Source organism: Augochlora pura, chromosome 7, assembly GCF_028453695.1.
Source record: "Augochlora pura isolate Apur16 chromosome 7, APUR_v2.2.1, whole genome shotgun sequence".
Lineage (NCBI taxonomy): Eukaryota > Metazoa > Arthropoda > Insecta > Hymenoptera > Halictidae > Augochlora > Augochlora pura.
This window is the reverse complement of record NC_135778.1, coordinates 36,255,566-36,273,600: the sequence shown is the minus strand read 5'-3', so window position 1 is coordinate 36,273,600 and position 18,035 is coordinate 36,255,566. Positions and strand designations below refer to the sequence as shown.

General features: G+C 43.2%; 2 protein-coding genes across 2 annotated transcripts; both read left to right on the top strand.

The window, feature by feature from the left end:
- The first annotated feature begins 753 nt into the window (after positions 1–753).
- Rip11 (Rab11 interacting protein) lies at positions 754–9,791 on the top strand. The gene is made up of 7 exons (XM_078188165.1): positions 754–1,194; positions 4,552–4,590; positions 5,520–5,766; positions 6,258–6,639; positions 6,703–6,983; positions 7,141–7,591; positions 7,660–9,791. The coding sequence occupies exons 1-7, from the start codon at positions 1,164–1,166 to the stop codon at positions 7,834–7,836; spliced, it is 1,608 nt and encodes a 535-aa protein (XP_078044291.1). The 5' UTR covers positions 754–1,163; the 3' UTR covers positions 7,837–9,791.
- Positions 9,792–9,937: 146 nt separating this feature from the next.
- Positions 9,938–14,657, top strand: LOC144473855 (dnaJ homolog subfamily C member 2). The gene is made up of 5 exons (XM_078188164.1): positions 9,938–10,247; positions 10,634–10,906; positions 11,024–11,408; positions 11,494–12,598; positions 12,676–14,657. Exons 1-5 carry the CDS (start codon positions 10,196–10,198, stop codon positions 12,724–12,726), a joined length of 1,866 nt encoding a protein of 621 aa, XP_078044290.1. The 5' UTR covers positions 9,938–10,195; the 3' UTR covers positions 12,727–14,657.
- Positions 14,658–18,035: the final 3,378 nt, after the last annotated feature.

The following is an 18,035-nucleotide window of genomic DNA, read 5'->3' as shown; positions in this document are numbered from 1 at the left end:
TATCTTACCAATGACAAATCGCAAAACGATTACGAGGTGCAGCGATGCATCGGTCTCCGCTTACAATTTCCATAAACTTCATAGTTTGTCTAAATATTCATGCTGCGTATCTTCTTCGCCAGCCTGGGCGGAATAATTTTCATTTAACGTAAACGAACAGAGAGGTCGTTTGTAATTGTTCTCGAAGGCTTCGCACTGCCGCGACGTGAATACCGCTTTCTGGAAACTACGCATTTCTGTTTTGCAAACCTGTTTATCTACACACGCATCTTCGATTATGCTACACGATCTCCGATGTCTATACGAAGTATAGCTATCAAATATACTATCCATATTAAGAAGAGTCATCGTAGGTAAACATACGTAGACCACGTCTTTTATTGCCGTCCTTAGTCAAACTGTTCTACTTACCAATTCGTCATTTCTCGGGATATTTAAAAATATTTGCGACATTACGTGTCATTTACCTTTTAAGCAAAGTGAGAATATTCTATACGCTTCGTATAGTTCCAAATGTAGTGCCATTTACTTGTTGTCACTTATTTTAAAATGATTTTATTAATTTAAGACTACATTTTTTAAATGGTCAAAGATGATAGTTAAGACAATTCAATTAAGAAGAGCATTTTAGTAATGATTTTAAGTAACACAAATTTGTAGACACTTTGAACATTGAATACACTATTTTGATTACGATTTTTAAAGAAAGTAAAACTATTATCGACTACCATTGACTTGGTTATATAACTATTTTATGATTTTCAACGGGACAGTTCACTTTCGCACTAAAGTGAACAATTTATAACAGAACAACAGTATGCGACAAGGCGACGTGGGCACTAGATACGCTCTTGAGGAACATGAGTGTGATGGATGCGCGAGCCTCGGTGCGCAGTGGTCACCGTAATGGTGCGCGGTGCGCGAGGCAGACGTAGCGGTTGTTCGAACACGGCTGCGAAGTATAGTTCTCGTTGATACATTGCGGCGAGCATTTTGTCGTGGTGGTTTCGCTCTAACCCGTGACGGATGAATCTATGAAAATAGTGACTCGCGATGCCAATATCGGCCTGGATCGTGGTGCTTATGTAGTGTTCGGTTCGTTGCTTGGAGAGCGACAACAGATGAATATTTGTGACCGCATACGCGTGACTTAATCGAGGAAAATGTGGAGCCCGACGCACGTTCAAGTGACAGGTAAGCGCTATGGGACAGCCCGCGATGCATACACGTTGGTCGTGTACGTGGGATCGCGCGGCAGGTGGTTCGTACCAAGCCAGATGTACCGTAAACCGATTACCGATTCGCTTCAGCTGAAGCTAGGTTACGTGTGCGCTTCCCCGGTGAATGTAGGTGATCGAAGCCTCGCAATCTCGTTACGCTAGGAAAGGGTGATTACCAGAGATTTGTTGTCGTTACCGATAAGTCGCGGCTCGAGACTCTCGCACGTTTTGTTTTCGTGTCATCCACGAATTCGCGAGACGTCCACCGTGTTGGAACGACCTCGATTGTCACGGCAGGACCGAGCGGTCGATTTCGATCGAGCGTAGAAAATTCACCGTCGGCTGCGGACAGGGTGCAGTGACGTTTTCAAATTTCTGTCGAGTGGTGCAATCGACGGTGCGTCTCCGACGTGGAAAATCTGCCAAAAATTGTCTTTCGTAGCGGGAAAGCGGGCCGTCGCCGTCAGGACCGTACGCAGCGACTTCTCGCCCTCTGCACATTTGTTTATTTACCCGAATCGTTCTAACCTAAAAACTGCTGTCTAAAAAGCGATGACGTTCGTATAGCTTCATTGAAAAACGTCGTTAGATTCGTTCCAAAGGAGTAGCCGTCGTCACATGCGAAACATATTTAGATGTAGCAGAAAGATCCTGTATCCGTGTGAAAGAAGGCCTCTCGCGGGGCAGCAAATTGGGAAGAAGCAGTGAAAACTCGAATGCCGTCGAAGCACGAACATAGTTGCGAATCGAGAGGCGAGAAGATTGTGATCTAGCATTTGCGTGCGCGCGTTTCAATCGCGTGCATGCAGGAACGTGATGCGAGCACTTGTGCACTCGCGTGTAGATGAATACGGGCGACGATGCACGTACATAGACAGGCTGGCGAACTCACCAATACTATAGAGATAGGACTTGGTAGTCAACAAAGGGTGTCATGACAGGAAAGCGACACTGGTGCCATGTAAATCAACTCGGCTGCACGTTTTTCTCTTTTTTCTCGACGCTCGATTACGTTTCGTAATGTTTACGAGACGATCTCTGAAGGAGCTTACGACTAAAACGGCGTGACACATTCACGGTGTGTCCAACTTTATTGGATTGAGAGATATAAACATTAAATCCACGGTCTGAACATGATAACTAAGAATGAGTGTGCGAAATCTGATTAGACCAATTTAAAAGATTTATATCCTTTGTAAGTCCTAAAATCTCAGCCTAAAATAAAATTACCTTCAATCTTATTTGTCTGTTGTTTCGTGAAGAAACTTTTCTCTTGTAGGCACTCTTCCATTAAATTTAAAGCAGTCGTTTCGAGTGGAATCTTATATTCTTTCAGATTTTTGTATAGGATGCAAAACCACCGAAATACACGATGGTTATCGTTGCAGATTTCGATTTATCTGCGACCGGTGGTAATGTCGTAACGCGGTTGATGTTGGCTTCCTGTTGTCCAAGACGGACTGCCAACAGGGACAGAGCGTATTTAAAACGCGCGCGATCATCCACGCCCCAGATACACGATGACTCAACCGATGAAAATTGGTCTGCGTGTTTCGCTCGATAGAATTTGAACCGGTGAACATCGGCGAACGTGGCTGACACGAGAAAGAAGGATCGTCATCGAGAGCTGTCTACCGATAGCGAACACTAGCCCTGACACGTTTTTACTTCATTATTTAGCTTTCCTCTAATTACACACTCGGTTGTTAATTAGAGTCCCGTGCTCGTTTATTTGTCGGTTGACAAGTTCCCAGAGCTTTCGTTTCCATGCAAAATAGGTAAAGCGTGAAAGCATGTGTTGAAGCAGCTGATGATGCCCCCCCCCCCTCCTCTTCTCGTTCCTGTGCTTGGATCCTCCGCGCATGACCGTAACTGTACCCTATTGGGCCCTTTGACTTCGTACTCTGTCTATTCTGACAGTATAGAAACTGTTTCTGATGATTTGTTACACGTATCGTATATATAAAATTAAATTCAACTTTCGTCTGAATTTGCAAGATAAAAAATTATTCGGAAGTTTCGTCGAGTTTTCTGGTTAGCAGGACGGTGCCAATGAAAAATTCCCAGACGCGATACGCATCGCGGGTATCCTTAGTTAATCAACGCGGTAGCCGCAGTCCCGAACCGTTAAGAATGCACCTTCCAGGGGAAACGGTATTTGGATGCAGCGAGGCAAAGGCTTTGGAGCTCAACCGATCGAGTCGCGGAAGAATGCTGCGAGAGAGTCGATTTTCCCAGCCAGTAAACTAGACTCTTGTTATTGTGCCTAGAGAAATGGAATAAGAAACCGATACATTGCTCACCAGCTGATTGTGAGACCGCGCGAGTACAATGCGTGTATTTTTAGGATCTTTGCCGGAACTGTTTTACCGACGTTCCAGACTCAACTTTCAGATCCATCTAATTAAAGCATCTCGTTAATCCAACTTATAAAGAGTACATTAAAGAGTACACGATTCTGTAGTTAAACAGAGAGCAATTTTCACACTTTGATATTTTTAATAACAAGCAAAGTTACTCGGCTTTATATACGGCACGAACATTACAATTTACAACTTTTTAAGTATTACTTATACATTTCTTTTTTCAATTGGCAAGTTGAGAAACGTAATATATACCATTAAAAGAGATAATATTGTTTTGCGGTCTGAAAAAAATATGTATAATGGTGTACTAGAAAATATATGTTGAAACGAAAATAGTTATGGCTGGGAAAAACATAATGGGCGCAAATATTGACGGAACGATGTGGTTTCGCGGTGCGAATTCCGAAGAATAATGGGGCGGGAACCGATAGAGTTTAACGCTTTTACCATGATAGATAAGCGCGCGTGATTATGCTCGGTGGGCATAACGCGGCTCTGTTCTGCAAAACATTATCCTAAAGTACCCGAGCGACTTTCGTCGCTCACGAAAGGAAAGAGAAACTTACGATGGAGGAACAAGCGTCGCACGACTTCACGAACGATCCTAATAATCTGTCGAAATTTAACCATCCGTTATCCGAAACAGGATCTTCAGAACTTCACGCTCCGATCGAGTAGCATTAATAATTTATCGCGCGTAACGAGCATACGTCATGGATTTATCTCCGGCGACGCCTACGTTTGTTTCTCTCGTTTTCGATTCCCAATGGATCTCTAACTCGCTGATCGGAGCACAAGAAAGGTATTCTATTATACTTGGTTGGATCTGTAGCACGAACGTTTGAATTGTTTATTTCTTCGGTCTTTGTTTTAAACCGGGACTGAAGCTGCTCTTGTAGCTATTATCAAACCCAAGCCCTCACCCTCCTACCGGTTCACTAATTGGAATCTTTCTTTGTTCGCAGTTCAGAGAGCAAAGAACCTATTGACCAAGGGAAAACACAGTAAGTATCGTCCCGGTTTTAATAACAACGTCCTTGTAATCGCGTTACTGCATTCGAAGGAGGATCGCATTTCAAAACAATGCGCATCAAGTATATTTTTACGACGGCGCGTCGCGTTGCCTTGCGTTGCACATTTTTTTTGCAGACAAATCGAATTTTGCGAGGCACGCGAAACACTTGTCCACGTAATCCTTGCGTAATAAGTCGTTAACGTAAAACATAGCGGATCCGTAGAGTCCTGTTAGAACTGCCCACCGGCTATCGTGGCTAATTCCTCTGTATCTTATTTCGGCGTATGCATGAATCATAGAGTTCGCTTGACGTTTTGCACTTTGGAGTCACCTCCTGCGCGATAACGATACTTTCTTCCGAATCTTTTGAGTCATATCTGTCTGACATAACAGCGCGCTGAAGCGTTCAACGAAGATCTAAATTCGGAGCGGTTCAGCTGCATCAGCTAAAGCTTATGACCACCACGACCGCGTACAGAGTGCTACATAAGATATTACACGTGCAAAATTAAGTCGCTAAACGAATAAGATTTATTTGTAGCATTCTTTGATTTCGAGAAAACAAAATTTCATAATTTGTTAGATTCGCATGTAGTACCGTCCAATCTCCGTACATATGAATCACTCTGTACACGATGCAGTAAAAGATGACATCTAATTGGAAACAGAAATAAAATTAAAATAATCGGCATCCAGAAAACTAGATTTCTGTATTTAAATCGCTAGACCAGGAAAATATAGTGCGTCTAGGAGCCACGAGATGGTGATTTCAATGCGATAGCGATCAAGCAACAAGTACACAATGGATCAGTACCGTCTCCCGCGAGATTTAATATCCGTCACGTGTGCAGCTAATTTTGACCTTGTTGTTGACCGTCTCCTTCGCCCACGCAGTCTCACTTGAACTTAATCACGCAGAGACCAACGATTGTTTCGTGACGATCGCCCTCGGGAAGGAGAAGTACCAGACGTCTGTGAAGGAGAAGGCCGCGAGGGACGTGGAATGGCACGAGGAATGCGAATTAATTATCCCGGAGCAGGGGAACACCGCGGAAATCGTGCTGACAGCCCTTCATCGTAATTTCCTGGGTGTCGACGAGTTCCTCGGCACAATTAGCATACCTCTGTCCAGCTTCGATGTCTACGAAAGACCCAGGAACAGATGGTACGTGCTTCGGGAATCGCCGGTTTTTTTTCTTATCCTAACCGAGGAAAAACTATTACTTTTCCTGCCCCCCACCTTCTTGTTGAAAGCGGAGTTGTTATCGGAATTATGGCGCGCATCATGTACCATCCTATAGTGCTGCGTTCACGTATGCGCACTCACACGTGCGCACAGTTAAGAAAGTACCGCGAGTGAACGTATAGCGGTATCCGCGTATGGTATTTTGGAAAGTTGTAATAATCGTTCAGGAAATTTATGTCTCGTGGCTGCTTGTTCCGAATCGAGCAACGAGACCAATGTAGCTTTTTGTTGAGAAAATAAAAACGCGAAAAAGAATGTGGAGTGGTGGCAAAAAAATGTCATTGCCCGTCCGGAGAAGACGTCGAGGTATTACAGATGACTAATGTCATTTTTTTTTTACCTCCTAGCTGAGCTATGCTTGTGCCATTTAAAAATGCTTAGTTACCATTTCAATGGCCGTTTGTTATCAGGTATACCCTCGGAAGTAAACCAGGCAAAGAGAATACGAAGGAGCGAGGCGAGCTCGAAGTGAAGATCGGTTTCATCGTCAAGGCAGGCAGTTTAACCGATTTGAGTCATAAAGAGCGGCACAAGAGCTCTTTGGGACAACTGTCCAATGCTGCTCATTCGATCGGCGGAAGTTTGCTAAGCATAGGTAGCTTGGAGAAACGGAAAGGTCTGAAGAAGTTGGCGAAATCTATCGGCAATCGCGTGAAAGGAAAGAGCAAGCATAATCTTGACAAAGAGGATGGTTTGGACGAGAAGGACGAAAGGAAGTTTCGAACTCCCACCAAGCAACAACCGGGCGAGGCTGATCCTGGTGTGATCAGCGAGGATGAGGACGAATTCACGGTAATCTTTTGTATAGATGACGAACGATAAAACAATCTGACAAGATTATATTTTCGTTTTTAGTTCGACGACCTATCACATAAGAGTTCAGCGTCGTCTTTGAATGCCCCTGTCGTGGGTGGTAACAGTAACAGCGTGGTTTCCGTTTCTTCGAGCGTCTCTTCCGGCAATCATTCCAATGAGGCCAACCATCCACCGCCTGCGCCAGCTAATGCAGCGCCCAGTAAACCGCCTAGATATTCTATGAGCGCATCCACCACTTCTTTATCAAAGGTTGATAACACTAAGGACGATGAATGGGGTCTCAAACTTTATGGGAAACAGACCCCTAACAACGTTAAACGGTACGAAATGAATCGTATATTTTTATGAAATGTAAAAGTTGTCTACATCAAATGCAAGACGTAGGTGCCAAGTGCAACCTCGTTTCTCTTTTAAATAATTTTAAAGCATAAATAAAGAAATGTCAAAGTTTCTAACAAAACAGGACTAATCTTTCAGATGGGAGAACAAGCCAAGTCCAAAGATCGTGATTGACGAACCGAAAGAAGATCATCGCGAGGTGTCACCAGTTCGTTCACCATCGTTGACGACCTTGAGATTCCAAGAAACACCAGAGCCGCCGTTACCAGCGCCACGTGAAGTCCTGCAGAACAAGAACAAAGAGGACAGGCCCGTGTCGAACAAAGATAAGAGCGCGAAAGAGGAAAAACTAAAGGAGAAAAAAGAAGACAGATATGGTTGCTGGAGTCCCAAGGACGACAAACAGTCGAGGAAAGACAAGAAAAAGGAGAAAGAGAATAATAAGCTGAAGGAGCTAAACGACGATAATAATCATTTGTCTTCGGAAAGAATCATTATTGGCGGTGAGGACGCGATTCGAAACACCATCACTGGAAAAAGTCACTTGCCACATGAGGTTCTTTCTCAGTTCGATGGGAAATCAAGAGAGGTAATTGCGAGCTATTCTCCAATCCATGTTTTTACTTGCAACACGCTAATTGTTCTGCTTTGTTGTAGGACTTGATAGAGCTAACGCTGCAGTTGCAGGCGGAAGTGATGCAAAAAAAGAAGCGTTTGAACGATTTGGAAGATTACATAGATGCACTGTTATTGCGAGTAATTGAATGCTCGCCACGCTTGCTACAGAATCCCTATCAATCGCAGAGACGTTTGTCATCGCCTGGACATCAGTAGATAATTAAATGTTCTTCCATCTAGTGATGTGTCCTGATGTTGAGATTGATTACATCTCCCGGCGTGATTAGTGATAATTGCCTACCGTTCGATTCGTTCCAATCGTTAACTTTTGAGTATGTTTGACTGCTGCTATTGTGTAACCATTTTTATTTTATAAACCACGCGCTTTAATTTATTCTCGACTAACAATTAGGACCGTAATTTTTAAGTAATGTTGCACATAGCGTTATTGACGTCGTCGCTTTCTCCTGATTCTAGATACTTCTGAGGAAATCCCTAACTTGGGTCATTAATGAAGTGAAATTTCCTAGTGAAACTCCCTTTGACAAAAGGAGATCCACATGGAAGAAACCTAATTTTGTCACTACATCAGAAATTGTAGTTAGGCATGTCACGTTGTTATTCGCAGATTGCTCTATGATCGATGTTAAAGACATGCCAACCCCGTCTTGAAGCTGGGACCAGGCAGTCACCAATTGGGTATACATGCCTTCCCACTTAGAGTCACGAGGTGGATACATCTTAGCATACTGTAGACAGATACTTTCAGTTATATAAGCATCAATCTGAACGTCCGACAATAGTTTTTGTAGCTGAGCTCGCCTACGTTGAATCCATGAGGGTGTGAGGTTAGTTGTCTCGGCCATGAGATATATCCGGTTGTAGCGTCATCGATCCTGTCTTCTGTTGGAATTCCTCCCCATAGATGAATAGGTAATCGTAATTCTTGACCAAACAGTACCATCGATGGTGTCATTTGAGTCGATTCATGCCGTGCAGATCGATATGCTAGGAGAAATAATGGGATCCATTTATCCCAATCTCGTTGGGCTCTGAAACAAACATTGCCAAGTATTGTAACAAAGTCCGATTTAGTCCCACCATGCCATCAGACTGCGGATGTAATGGTGTAGTTCTGGTCTTCTTAATTCCCAGTAGCAACATCAACTCTCGAAATACAGTTGATTCAAAACTTCGTCCTTGATCAGAATGAATTTCCAAAGGAACACCATGTCGACTAATTACATGTGTCAAAAGTGTCCTCGAAATCGTAATTGCTTGCTGATTCGGCATTGGAATTACCTCCGGCAACTTCGTAAAATAATCTGCTACTACCAACAGATACTTATTTACGAAATAGGAAGAGGGCCTACAACGTCAAGCGCAATTCTTTCAAAGGAAGCCCCAACGATATACGTTTGGTGGTGGCTGATTCATCATATCGCGACGAAGGTTCCTCACTTCATCTATTAACTGCTCTAGGCGAATCTTTAGAGCTCTAACATTGTCACCTAATTCCTCTAAGGAGGGACTTTGCCTCTTAGGTGAGCCAGGCAGGACTTGGCTACGAAAATCCGCAAGTGTTTTTAAGTGTAACATTCTGGTAAAGTGTATCAGGCCCCCAATTACAGGGAGGGATATTAAACAGTATAGGAGACCGTAAGATAAGAGCAAAGACTGTTTGCCAAATTGTACACCGATCTTCTGTAAATGGGGGAAACAGTAACATGTGAGTTTGTAAATATTGTCCACCATTATATTTTTTAAAAAGCAAGTGTATGTTTATTGTATAAGTCTCTCCGATTCTAGATACTTTCGCAGAACATTTAATGTTTTCTTGTTTGTTATAGTTCGAATGAAGTATTTTAATTGTATGATTGTATGCGTTTAAAAAAAGAAAGGGCAAAGGAAAGGTGCGACATTTGTGCCAACCGCTTTGAAAAAAAGTTGCGAATACTCCCCTAGTCTTCCCGAGAGAAAGCGTTCTATGTATTGTTCATCCCAAAAACCTGATGTCTCCGTCCAAAGTATTGTCATGAGAACCGAGAAATTTACTATTTAACACGATTAATCTGTAGAATTTGAAACGTGTGCACGATAACCAGTTGCCACTCGTTATTGTACATCATATTTTCACAAATACATATTTATTTCTGTAAGAACACAAAGAATCCACAAGGTCTAGTTACGTATTTGATTACGCATTCTTCACACGTACAAACCGATAGAGGCGCCCCTCCACACGCGTGTATCAACGCAAATAAAACGATTGCTATTATTAATAATATAAGCGTCTAAATCGATCGAGACTTTGAAGATTAAATTACCACGTTTAGTAAATTCGAATCGCAGTACTATGCACAAAAACAAATCAAATTCGTGTGTCGTGCAGGGCCAATGTTTTCGGATCGGATAGTCAGTATTTATTCTAATATATCATACATCTGTGTAGCTCGCAGTACCCGCTCGTTCTTCCTGAACTGTTCGCAGCGCGGTGGTATTCGATCGCTTATGTGTTCGCTGTTACTTTTCTAGCAGTTTCTCTGTGCGAATTAGAAGTCGTTGATAGTGAACGATGACAGACGGCACAGGCAACGATGACACCACTGCCTTCAACACGATATCTGGTAAAGTTTCTCGCTCAGGTTCGCTTCGTAGTTTTGACACCGGTCGTTCGAGGTTAGGTTCTCTTAAAGCGCAACGGTTTTCTCACACAAAAGGATTTGCGTGATACTGTTCGAAATAGATTCATTCGATACTTAGGTCCCATGGAGGTTTTTGTCTCCCGAAATATGGGTAAATCGAGGATATTTTAAGCGTAAAATACCGATCAGAATTCGTAGAGGTGACCTTAAAACTCTGAATATCTCGCTGCTTTCATATATACCACGCGGTTCCGCGCTATAGTTCGTTTTTGCGTATGCACGTACATAGATATAATTTTACAGAGAATAAATAACATTACGGATCGTGATCGAACCCGGCAGAAGAATTAATTGAAAATAAATTGCAGATTCGTCGAAAGGGGAAACAAGTACGGCTGGCCCACTGGTTCTTTATTCTACAGCACAAGCATGGCAAGCCCAGTTTTATCGGAGAATTACACAGCCCTTCATGTTATCGGAGTCGTCGGATGAAGAAGATCTTTCCAATTATCAGTTCGAGGATGACCTAGAGTACTTGAGGTCGTTGGACCCAAAGGAGTGGAAAGACCAAGATCATTACGCCGTGTTAGGCTTGAAAAAACTCAGGCACAAAGCGACCGAAGAGATTATTAAAAGGGCTTGTACGTAATGAAAGTTCAAAGTATACTCTGTAAAGGAATGTAGGTGTTATATCGTTCGCTGTCTTGCCAGGTGCTACGATTAAGGTGGCTTAGAAATATTCCATTGGTGAATTCCAGATAAGCAGAAGATCCTGAAACACCACCCGGACAAGCGAAAGGCGCTGGGAGAAGAAATTCGGCGGGACGACGATTACTTCACCTGCATCACGAGGGCGTGGGAGACCCTGGGCAACGTTGCCAAGAGGAGGAGCTACGACAGCGTAGATCCGTACTTTAACGACGACTTGCCCGATGAGAAAGACTGTAAAAACAACTTCTACATGGCGATGGGTAAAGCGTTTAGGGATAATGCTAGGTGGTCCGTGAAGCAGCCAGTACCGCGGTTGGGTGGACCGGATATGCCTAGAGCCAAAGTCGAACAATTTTATTCTTTTTGGTACGATTTTGAGTCATGGCGCGAATACTCCTACTTAGACGAGGAGGATAAAGAAAGCGGACAGGAGTAAGTTTTATCTTCCAAGTCTTTTACAAATTATCAATTATTGATTTTATTCTATACTCTGTTTTATTCTGTGTTCTTCTTTTAGCCGAGATATGCGTAAGTGGATCGAGAAGAAAAACAAAGCGACACGTGCGAAGCGGAAGAAGGAGGAAATGGCGCGTATACGTGGCCTAGTCCACATGGCTTACAATTCCGACCCGAGGATAAAGAAGTTCCAGCAGAACGACAAGGACAAGAAGACTGCGGTGAAAAAGGCGAAGCAGGATGCAGCGAAGGCCAGGCAGCAGGAGGAAGAGAGAATTGCGAGAGACGCTGCGGAGAAGGAGCGATTGGAGAAAGAGAAGCGAGAAAGCGAGGAGAAAGCTAAGATGGAGGCTCTGAAGCAAGAGAGGGAGGCGTTGAAGAAGGCGCTTCGCAAAGAGAGGAAGGCGATCAGGGATTTCTGTAAAGCGAATAACTACTTCGCGAATAATGCGGCAGAAAGCATTAGACATATGGAAAGCGTAGAGAAAATCTGTGAGCTGTTCAAGCTAGTTCAACTGGAAGAGGCGATAAAGAAGCTGCAGGCCGAAGGTAGGCCGGCGTTCATCGACATAATGAAGGACACGGAGAAGAGAATAGAGGCGGAGCGTAGGATAGGCTTTACTACGAATGACACGAGAAATACGCCGGAGAAACAGGTTAAGTCTCACACGGCTCCGTGGAACGAGAACGATCTGCAACTGCTGATCAAGGCTGTGAACTTATTTCCGGCCGGAACGAATCAGCGCTGGGAGGTGGTCGCTAACTTTATTAACCAACATAGCAGTTCCACGGCCGGAGTGACTCGCGATGCGAAGGAAGTTCTCGCGAAAGCCAAAGACCTGCAGTCCACTGACTTCAGCAAGTCCAGCTTGAAGGAGCAGGCAAACAAGAAGGCTTTCGACAATTTCATCGCGGAGAAAAAGGCCAAGGAGTCGGTCGAGGAACGGATGCCGGCGGTTACGGAGCGCCTCGATCATCCCATGGCTAATGGGATCTCGGCGGAGCAAAAAGAAATGAAGAAGGAGCCCCAGCCTTGGACCCCGGCCGAACAGAAGCTGTTGGAGCAGGCTCTGAAAACTTATCCCACCACGGTGCCCGATAGGTGGGATCAAATCGCCGCGTGCATACCGACTAGAACGAAAAAGGAGTGCGTCAGGAGATACAAGGTAAGAGCGTACACATTTAAAAGAAACAAAAAGAATACGTTTATTGAAATCGTAACGTAACGAATGAATTTTTGCAGGAGCTAGTGGAGCTGGTCAAAGCGAAAAAGGCGGCGCAAATGATGAAATAATAGTAGTCTATCGTTTAAACTGGAAATTCATTTTTTAACTTATTCTAAACTTGGATTCAGACGACTCCCGCGAATCATGTCGCGTAGGAACTTGTTCATTGTGTTTGGAAAAACAGATGAATTCTAGCTTTCACCGACGAAACAAAAACGCGCCCAGCCGTTGTATATACCTGTGCCTTGCTTTTTAGTCCGTGCGTGCACAGTTCGTTGTCACAGTCTTTTAAGAACCAATTTCTGCTACTTACACGCGTCGTAACAATCGCTGCACTTAGTCACACTACTGTACAATTCTTTATGGCAATCGTTAACCGCATGGAAGAAAAGAAGGTCGTTCTCTTCGCCCCCCCCCCCCCGGCTCACCGCTCGTTGGGTCCAACGCGTACATGAGAATAAAAATCCGTTTCTATTTTGTTCGTTCTCGTTGTTCGCCTGTTGTTCCTTTTCTCTGACCGAGACAAACACCTATTTGTAAGTAATGTAAAATACGGTATTGCGAATGACAAAGACGCGCGCATCAAGTACTGTATAAATAAAGACGAGTGATGTGATTCGATGACTGGCCCGGCTCAGGTATTAATCGATCTTCAAAAACACGGCACGACACAGTGAAACACCATTGGATGTTTGAAATTCTTATATTTTAATTTGACACATTTTCTGACAACATTAACAACAACAATTTTTTCTGTTAGTTTTCCCATGATTTTTCTCTTCATCTCTATTCAGCGAATACCGTGTGGTCCATGCAGTTCATTTTTTTCGAATCGCATGCACGTACATATCCTGTTTGTTTTGCGCAACGTTCGAATGTTTCTTCTCGCGCTAAACAATTTCTCTTCGCCAAAAATCAAGTGTTTCCTTTTTCACCTTATTTTTTTCTCTCGGCTTTGGTTTAATCGAAACGGATTCCCTAAATCAGTTCGTCGCGGCGCGAAAAAACGTGAAAGAAAGAGAAGAAAAGAAAGAACCGATCGACCGTGCTCTGAAGCAGGTCGTGACAGGGAATAAATTATTCAAAATGTAACGATCTTTTTAGCTTAAGCCTACTGCGAGTCAATTTCGGAATCCCGACTCGCGTGGTTCTCTTTGTTCCTCAATTCCGTTCAAAGAAACACGGAGAAGCACACAGCGACCGCCTAAGTCCTGTGCTCCGCGATCGATCGATCTCTCTCTCATCTATTCAACAACCTTTGTCTTCAAAGCAAGATCATGTTTTCGAACTATTCAATTCACGTTCCGGGATTGTGCGACACCAGAGTAACGGTTCGAAAATCAAAGTAATCGTATCGGGTGTACCAGCGGAACTTTCATCGTTTTCTTATCGAACCCTCGTCCAGCCCCGGGTCACTCGTGACCCACGCCTTGGTCACACCATAGATGCACGCGCGTTTGTCCGTTTGTTCTACTGGAAAATTTCTTGTTTCGATTTATCGTAAGCATCGTTGGACAAGGGTTTTGTATTCGAAAGACCGGCACGCGTCAAAAGTGACCCGGACGCTTATTCGAGGGTCGAGCTCTTCTCGCGAATCGTCGAAAGTCGTCTCGACACGCTGTAACGGGTTAACGCTTCGCCGTGTGCCCTAGTTTGAAATTGCATCGGTAATTATGCCGCAGCAGTGGATGCAGAAGTTGCACCTTGTTAAAGACAACGATGCTTTTCGTTCATGGTAGTTTTAAGGTACTACCCGTATCAATTAAAACGATCGGAAGATTAATATTATACGGACGCTTTTACAAATTTATTAATTCAAGCGCAGGTTATAATAGAAAGTATGTAAAACATGAAGAAATGTAAAATGTTTTTAAAGACTATACGAACTTCTTACTACCCTGTAATTTTAGCGTTAGAAGTATTCACAGGGCGACGCTGTCTCTGTAATTGTCGAGGAATATATCTATCTTTAACGGATGATGCGATTTCATTGTCCACTGCCGTGCTGGAAAAATGTTTCAATGTAAATTAGAAATCGATGGACCGTCGGTGACAAAGCGTGTCGAACAAGAGGGTTTTTCACTCGGGCACGAGAAGCAACAGGAAGTGGGACGATCGAACAGAAAACCGGCAGTATATTATGTCGTGTGCGTGTCCGTTGGTTTTGTGCATCGGGATCCTTATCACTGTAAAATTCCTTAACGGACTAGAATCGTGAATGTGCGATAAGGTTGTGCTCCCCCCCCCCCCCCCCCCTCCTTGTCGGGACAGGGGAGCAAGCACCGGTTACTACGATCGCGAGCAACCATCTTTTTAATCCCCCGAACATTCAAAATATTTACAAACGAGCCAGTCGAGACGGTCAAACAATATTTGGTCTCGCTTCTCAAATACAGCGAAGAACCATGGCGATCGAATTAACTCTTCAACGAATTAACGCGATTTGGCAGTCAACGAAAACCGTCGAAGATTAAACAATTTTTCAGTAGCAACGACTTTACTGAGAAGCCCACGGAAAAATTAAAACTTTACTAAGACACTTAGAAATTTATAATCGATGCTGATTATTGTTAAATAATGTTAAAATGGCGTCTCCGGTTAATGAGCATCGAGTTGAATGGAACACGACGACGAAAACTTTTGAAAACACATTTTTCTTTCGAAAATAAGAACTGCCTGTAAATTGACACTATTTCGGTAACGCGACAGAGATTCGAATTCGAGAAGAATCTATTATTCGCCTAACGATATCCACACGATCGTGATCGGTTCAATTGTTAGATCGATCGCGACATGGTTCGTGATGTCGTGAATCCTCGTAGTGGCCATTAAAATTGCATCGTATCCGAACAATATAAAACTCCGTTTATACATCTATACGCTTTAGCAAGACTCGTATGAAATTTCTCAGAGATAAGTTTCCAAAGTTAAATAAAAAAAACCGATACCTCTTCGTTACAGTGCAACATATTCATGGCCACTAACTTATATAGACGAATTTGTGTAAAACCTACTTCCCCGCAGATTCATCAGCAAAGTAGCTAAAACGAGCATCGTTCAAATAAAACATTTGATAAGTAATTTACGGTCGTGTACACTTTTTCTTTTCGCCAACCGCATTTTATTATTATTCTTCTTAACGTATATATTATAATAAACTAATGTTAATGAAAATCCCGATTAGAGGGAAGCAGCTTTTCGACAATTTCACCTTTCGCATCTCAGTTCTGTTTCTCGGGCGTAAACGAATCGGCGAAGAAACGGAAGCAAACGTAGAGGAGAACAATACCGACCGCCCGATGTTCCCGAGACATATGGCGGCCATCGTCGGAACATGTACAGAGTAGAATAGGTTATGTCTTTTGAAATAAAGAGAAGAAAAAGCCAGCCGCATTCACGGGAGTATCGTTCAACCGCGGTTATACATAGAAGAAAGTCTTAACGAAAACGAGAGAGAGAGTAGCGTGTGTGTGAGAGCTTAAGCTTCATCATCACCCTCAAGACCAGGACGCAGGAATTACCATAACTGTTGATCTCTCGTGCTCGACACAGTCTCGCCGCGATCTTCGAATACAAATAGATCTCTGAACCGGTAATTCATGGAGAAAGATCATTTATTAAAAGTTTTTAGGTTAAGATCGAACTCTTAGGTAGAACTCTGTGTTAGTTCTCTCGGTTATCCGAAAATTGTTCTGCGTTTACACGAACGGTTCCTTTCCCTCTCGAGACGTTGGCGCGACGAGACTGCGAAGCGCCGCTCAGTTCGTTAATTACGATTTTACAGGTATAGAAGATCTCGTCCTACGAGCAATAATCCTACGATTCTCGGTGTAAACGCCACTTTACAACAGTATAAAAAGACCGCTATATAGGTAAACGCACGTAACCGTTAGAAAGACGCTGGAATAAAAACGAATACGAAAGGTCGAGTACAATGTGTATACCGACGTACGAGCAGCATAGTCCCGGGACGATTGGTGAACGTATTCGGGATTTTGTCCTAAGGTTGTTGCTCTTCGAGTTTCATTTCTCGAACTCCTACTCTCCCGTCTTGATCTCCGATCGTGTCTCAGCTCCTCACACACACACGCATACGAACACTCACGCTCGCACGTACACCTCTGTATTCCGTTCGACGAGACGAGCCGATGCAGGCGCGCAAGACAACTTCGTTCGTCTTCGAACTCGTCGACACCTAATCGCGATACCGAAAGTGTTCGAATCAGCAGAACGATTTAATTAGCCCTCTTAGTGCCGACAGAGTCGTGCGTACCCGAGCATAATGTACAAAACTTGTTTGATATAGTTTGATAAAGTTTTGAAAAGAAGTTGCAGGAATCTTATAAAATCGGTTAATCACCAAATTCGGAGGAGAAATAAGAAATGAAATTGTTATCTAGTAAAAGTATTAAGAAAACAATATTTTTTAAATATATATCGTTGATATAGCGTTCTTCGACACTAAAAGGGTTCAGGAAACCGAAACTGGTGGATTGAAGTCAATCACGGTGCCTCCTCTAAACACTTTGCATCTTACAAACTATCGCTTTTAATCGGAGTTCATTGTTCTCACTTTATTGCGTTATACACTCTCAGAAAAAAATATTCGTCCGGGCTGCTGTTGCATTCGATCTGGCAAATGCTTTCATTAGCGATAAAATCAAATGTAATGATTAGCCTTGTTATACACGAAGAAAACGTTTATACAAAGATGAATACGTTTGGTCTTTTCTAAGATACAAATTGATAAAGTTCGATACCGATCGTTATTTTAAAATTGCCATTGCATGGTATAGTATCTATATGTATATTTTCAATTTCAATAAAAAGCTCGATTATCCATTCGTTCGTCATGACTTTGATTAATCATTTCTGGCAGAGTAAGTACAAACTCGAACTTCCACGTACTTTCGTTGAGTTCAGCAGCAGTTTCGTTATGCTTGACAATTGAAAAGTGAAACCCTAAAGGGTTAACACTGTTAACTATCAGATTCGGATGGCAACCGCGTGTACATCTTGTTCATCTTCATCGACTCGCCTCGCCCAACAGATCGTAGCACGATTAAAGTAAATTACCGCATCGGAAACGTTCGAATCGGTTCGTTATTTGGTGGAACAGAGTTGTCAGGTTTGTTTTGGTTCCCTATTAATCGGCGAAGGGCTCGCGCGACGGTTCTTACACTCTAGAAAAATCGGCGCTCGTTTCGAATAAAAAGAAAAATCGTGGGACGAGGTGGGAGGGAACGTAAGATGAGGCGAACGACGAAATGTCTGCGACGAGTCGAAGGTGGAGGAACGCGAACGTCTGAAAAAAGGCGGCGAGAGATGCTCCGGAGGCCGCGTGGTTCTGGCGATGCCATCGATGAGAATTATTGTC

What these genes read in the sequence shown, in the direction of transcription:
- Rip11 (XM_078188165.1), top strand. Translation starts at nt 1,164, where the DNA reads ATGTGGAGCCCGACGCACGTTCAAGTGACAG. An exon ending in GAAAGACCCAGGAACAGATG is followed by an intron (nt 5,767 to 6,257) that starts GTACGTGCTTCG and finishes GTTTGTTATCAG; the next exon opens with GTATACCCTCGGAAGTAAAC. An exon ending in ACCCCTAACAACGTTAAACG is followed by an intron (nt 6,984 to 7,140) that starts GTACGAAATGAA and finishes CTAATCTTTCAG; the next exon opens with ATGGGAGAACAAGCCAAGTC.
- LOC144473855 (XM_078188164.1), top strand. Translation starts at nt 10,196, where the DNA reads ATGACAGACGGCACAGGCAACGATGACACCACTGCCTTCAACACGATA. An exon ending in TGCCTTCAACACGATATCTG is followed by an intron (nt 10,248 to 10,633) that starts GTAAAGTTTCTC and finishes AATAAATTGCAG; the next exon opens with ATTCGTCGAAAGGGGAAACA. An exon ending in AGTGCGTCAGGAGATACAAG is followed by an intron (nt 12,599 to 12,675) that starts GTAAGAGCGTAC and finishes GAATTTTTGCAG; the next exon opens with GAGCTAGTGGAGCTGGTCAA.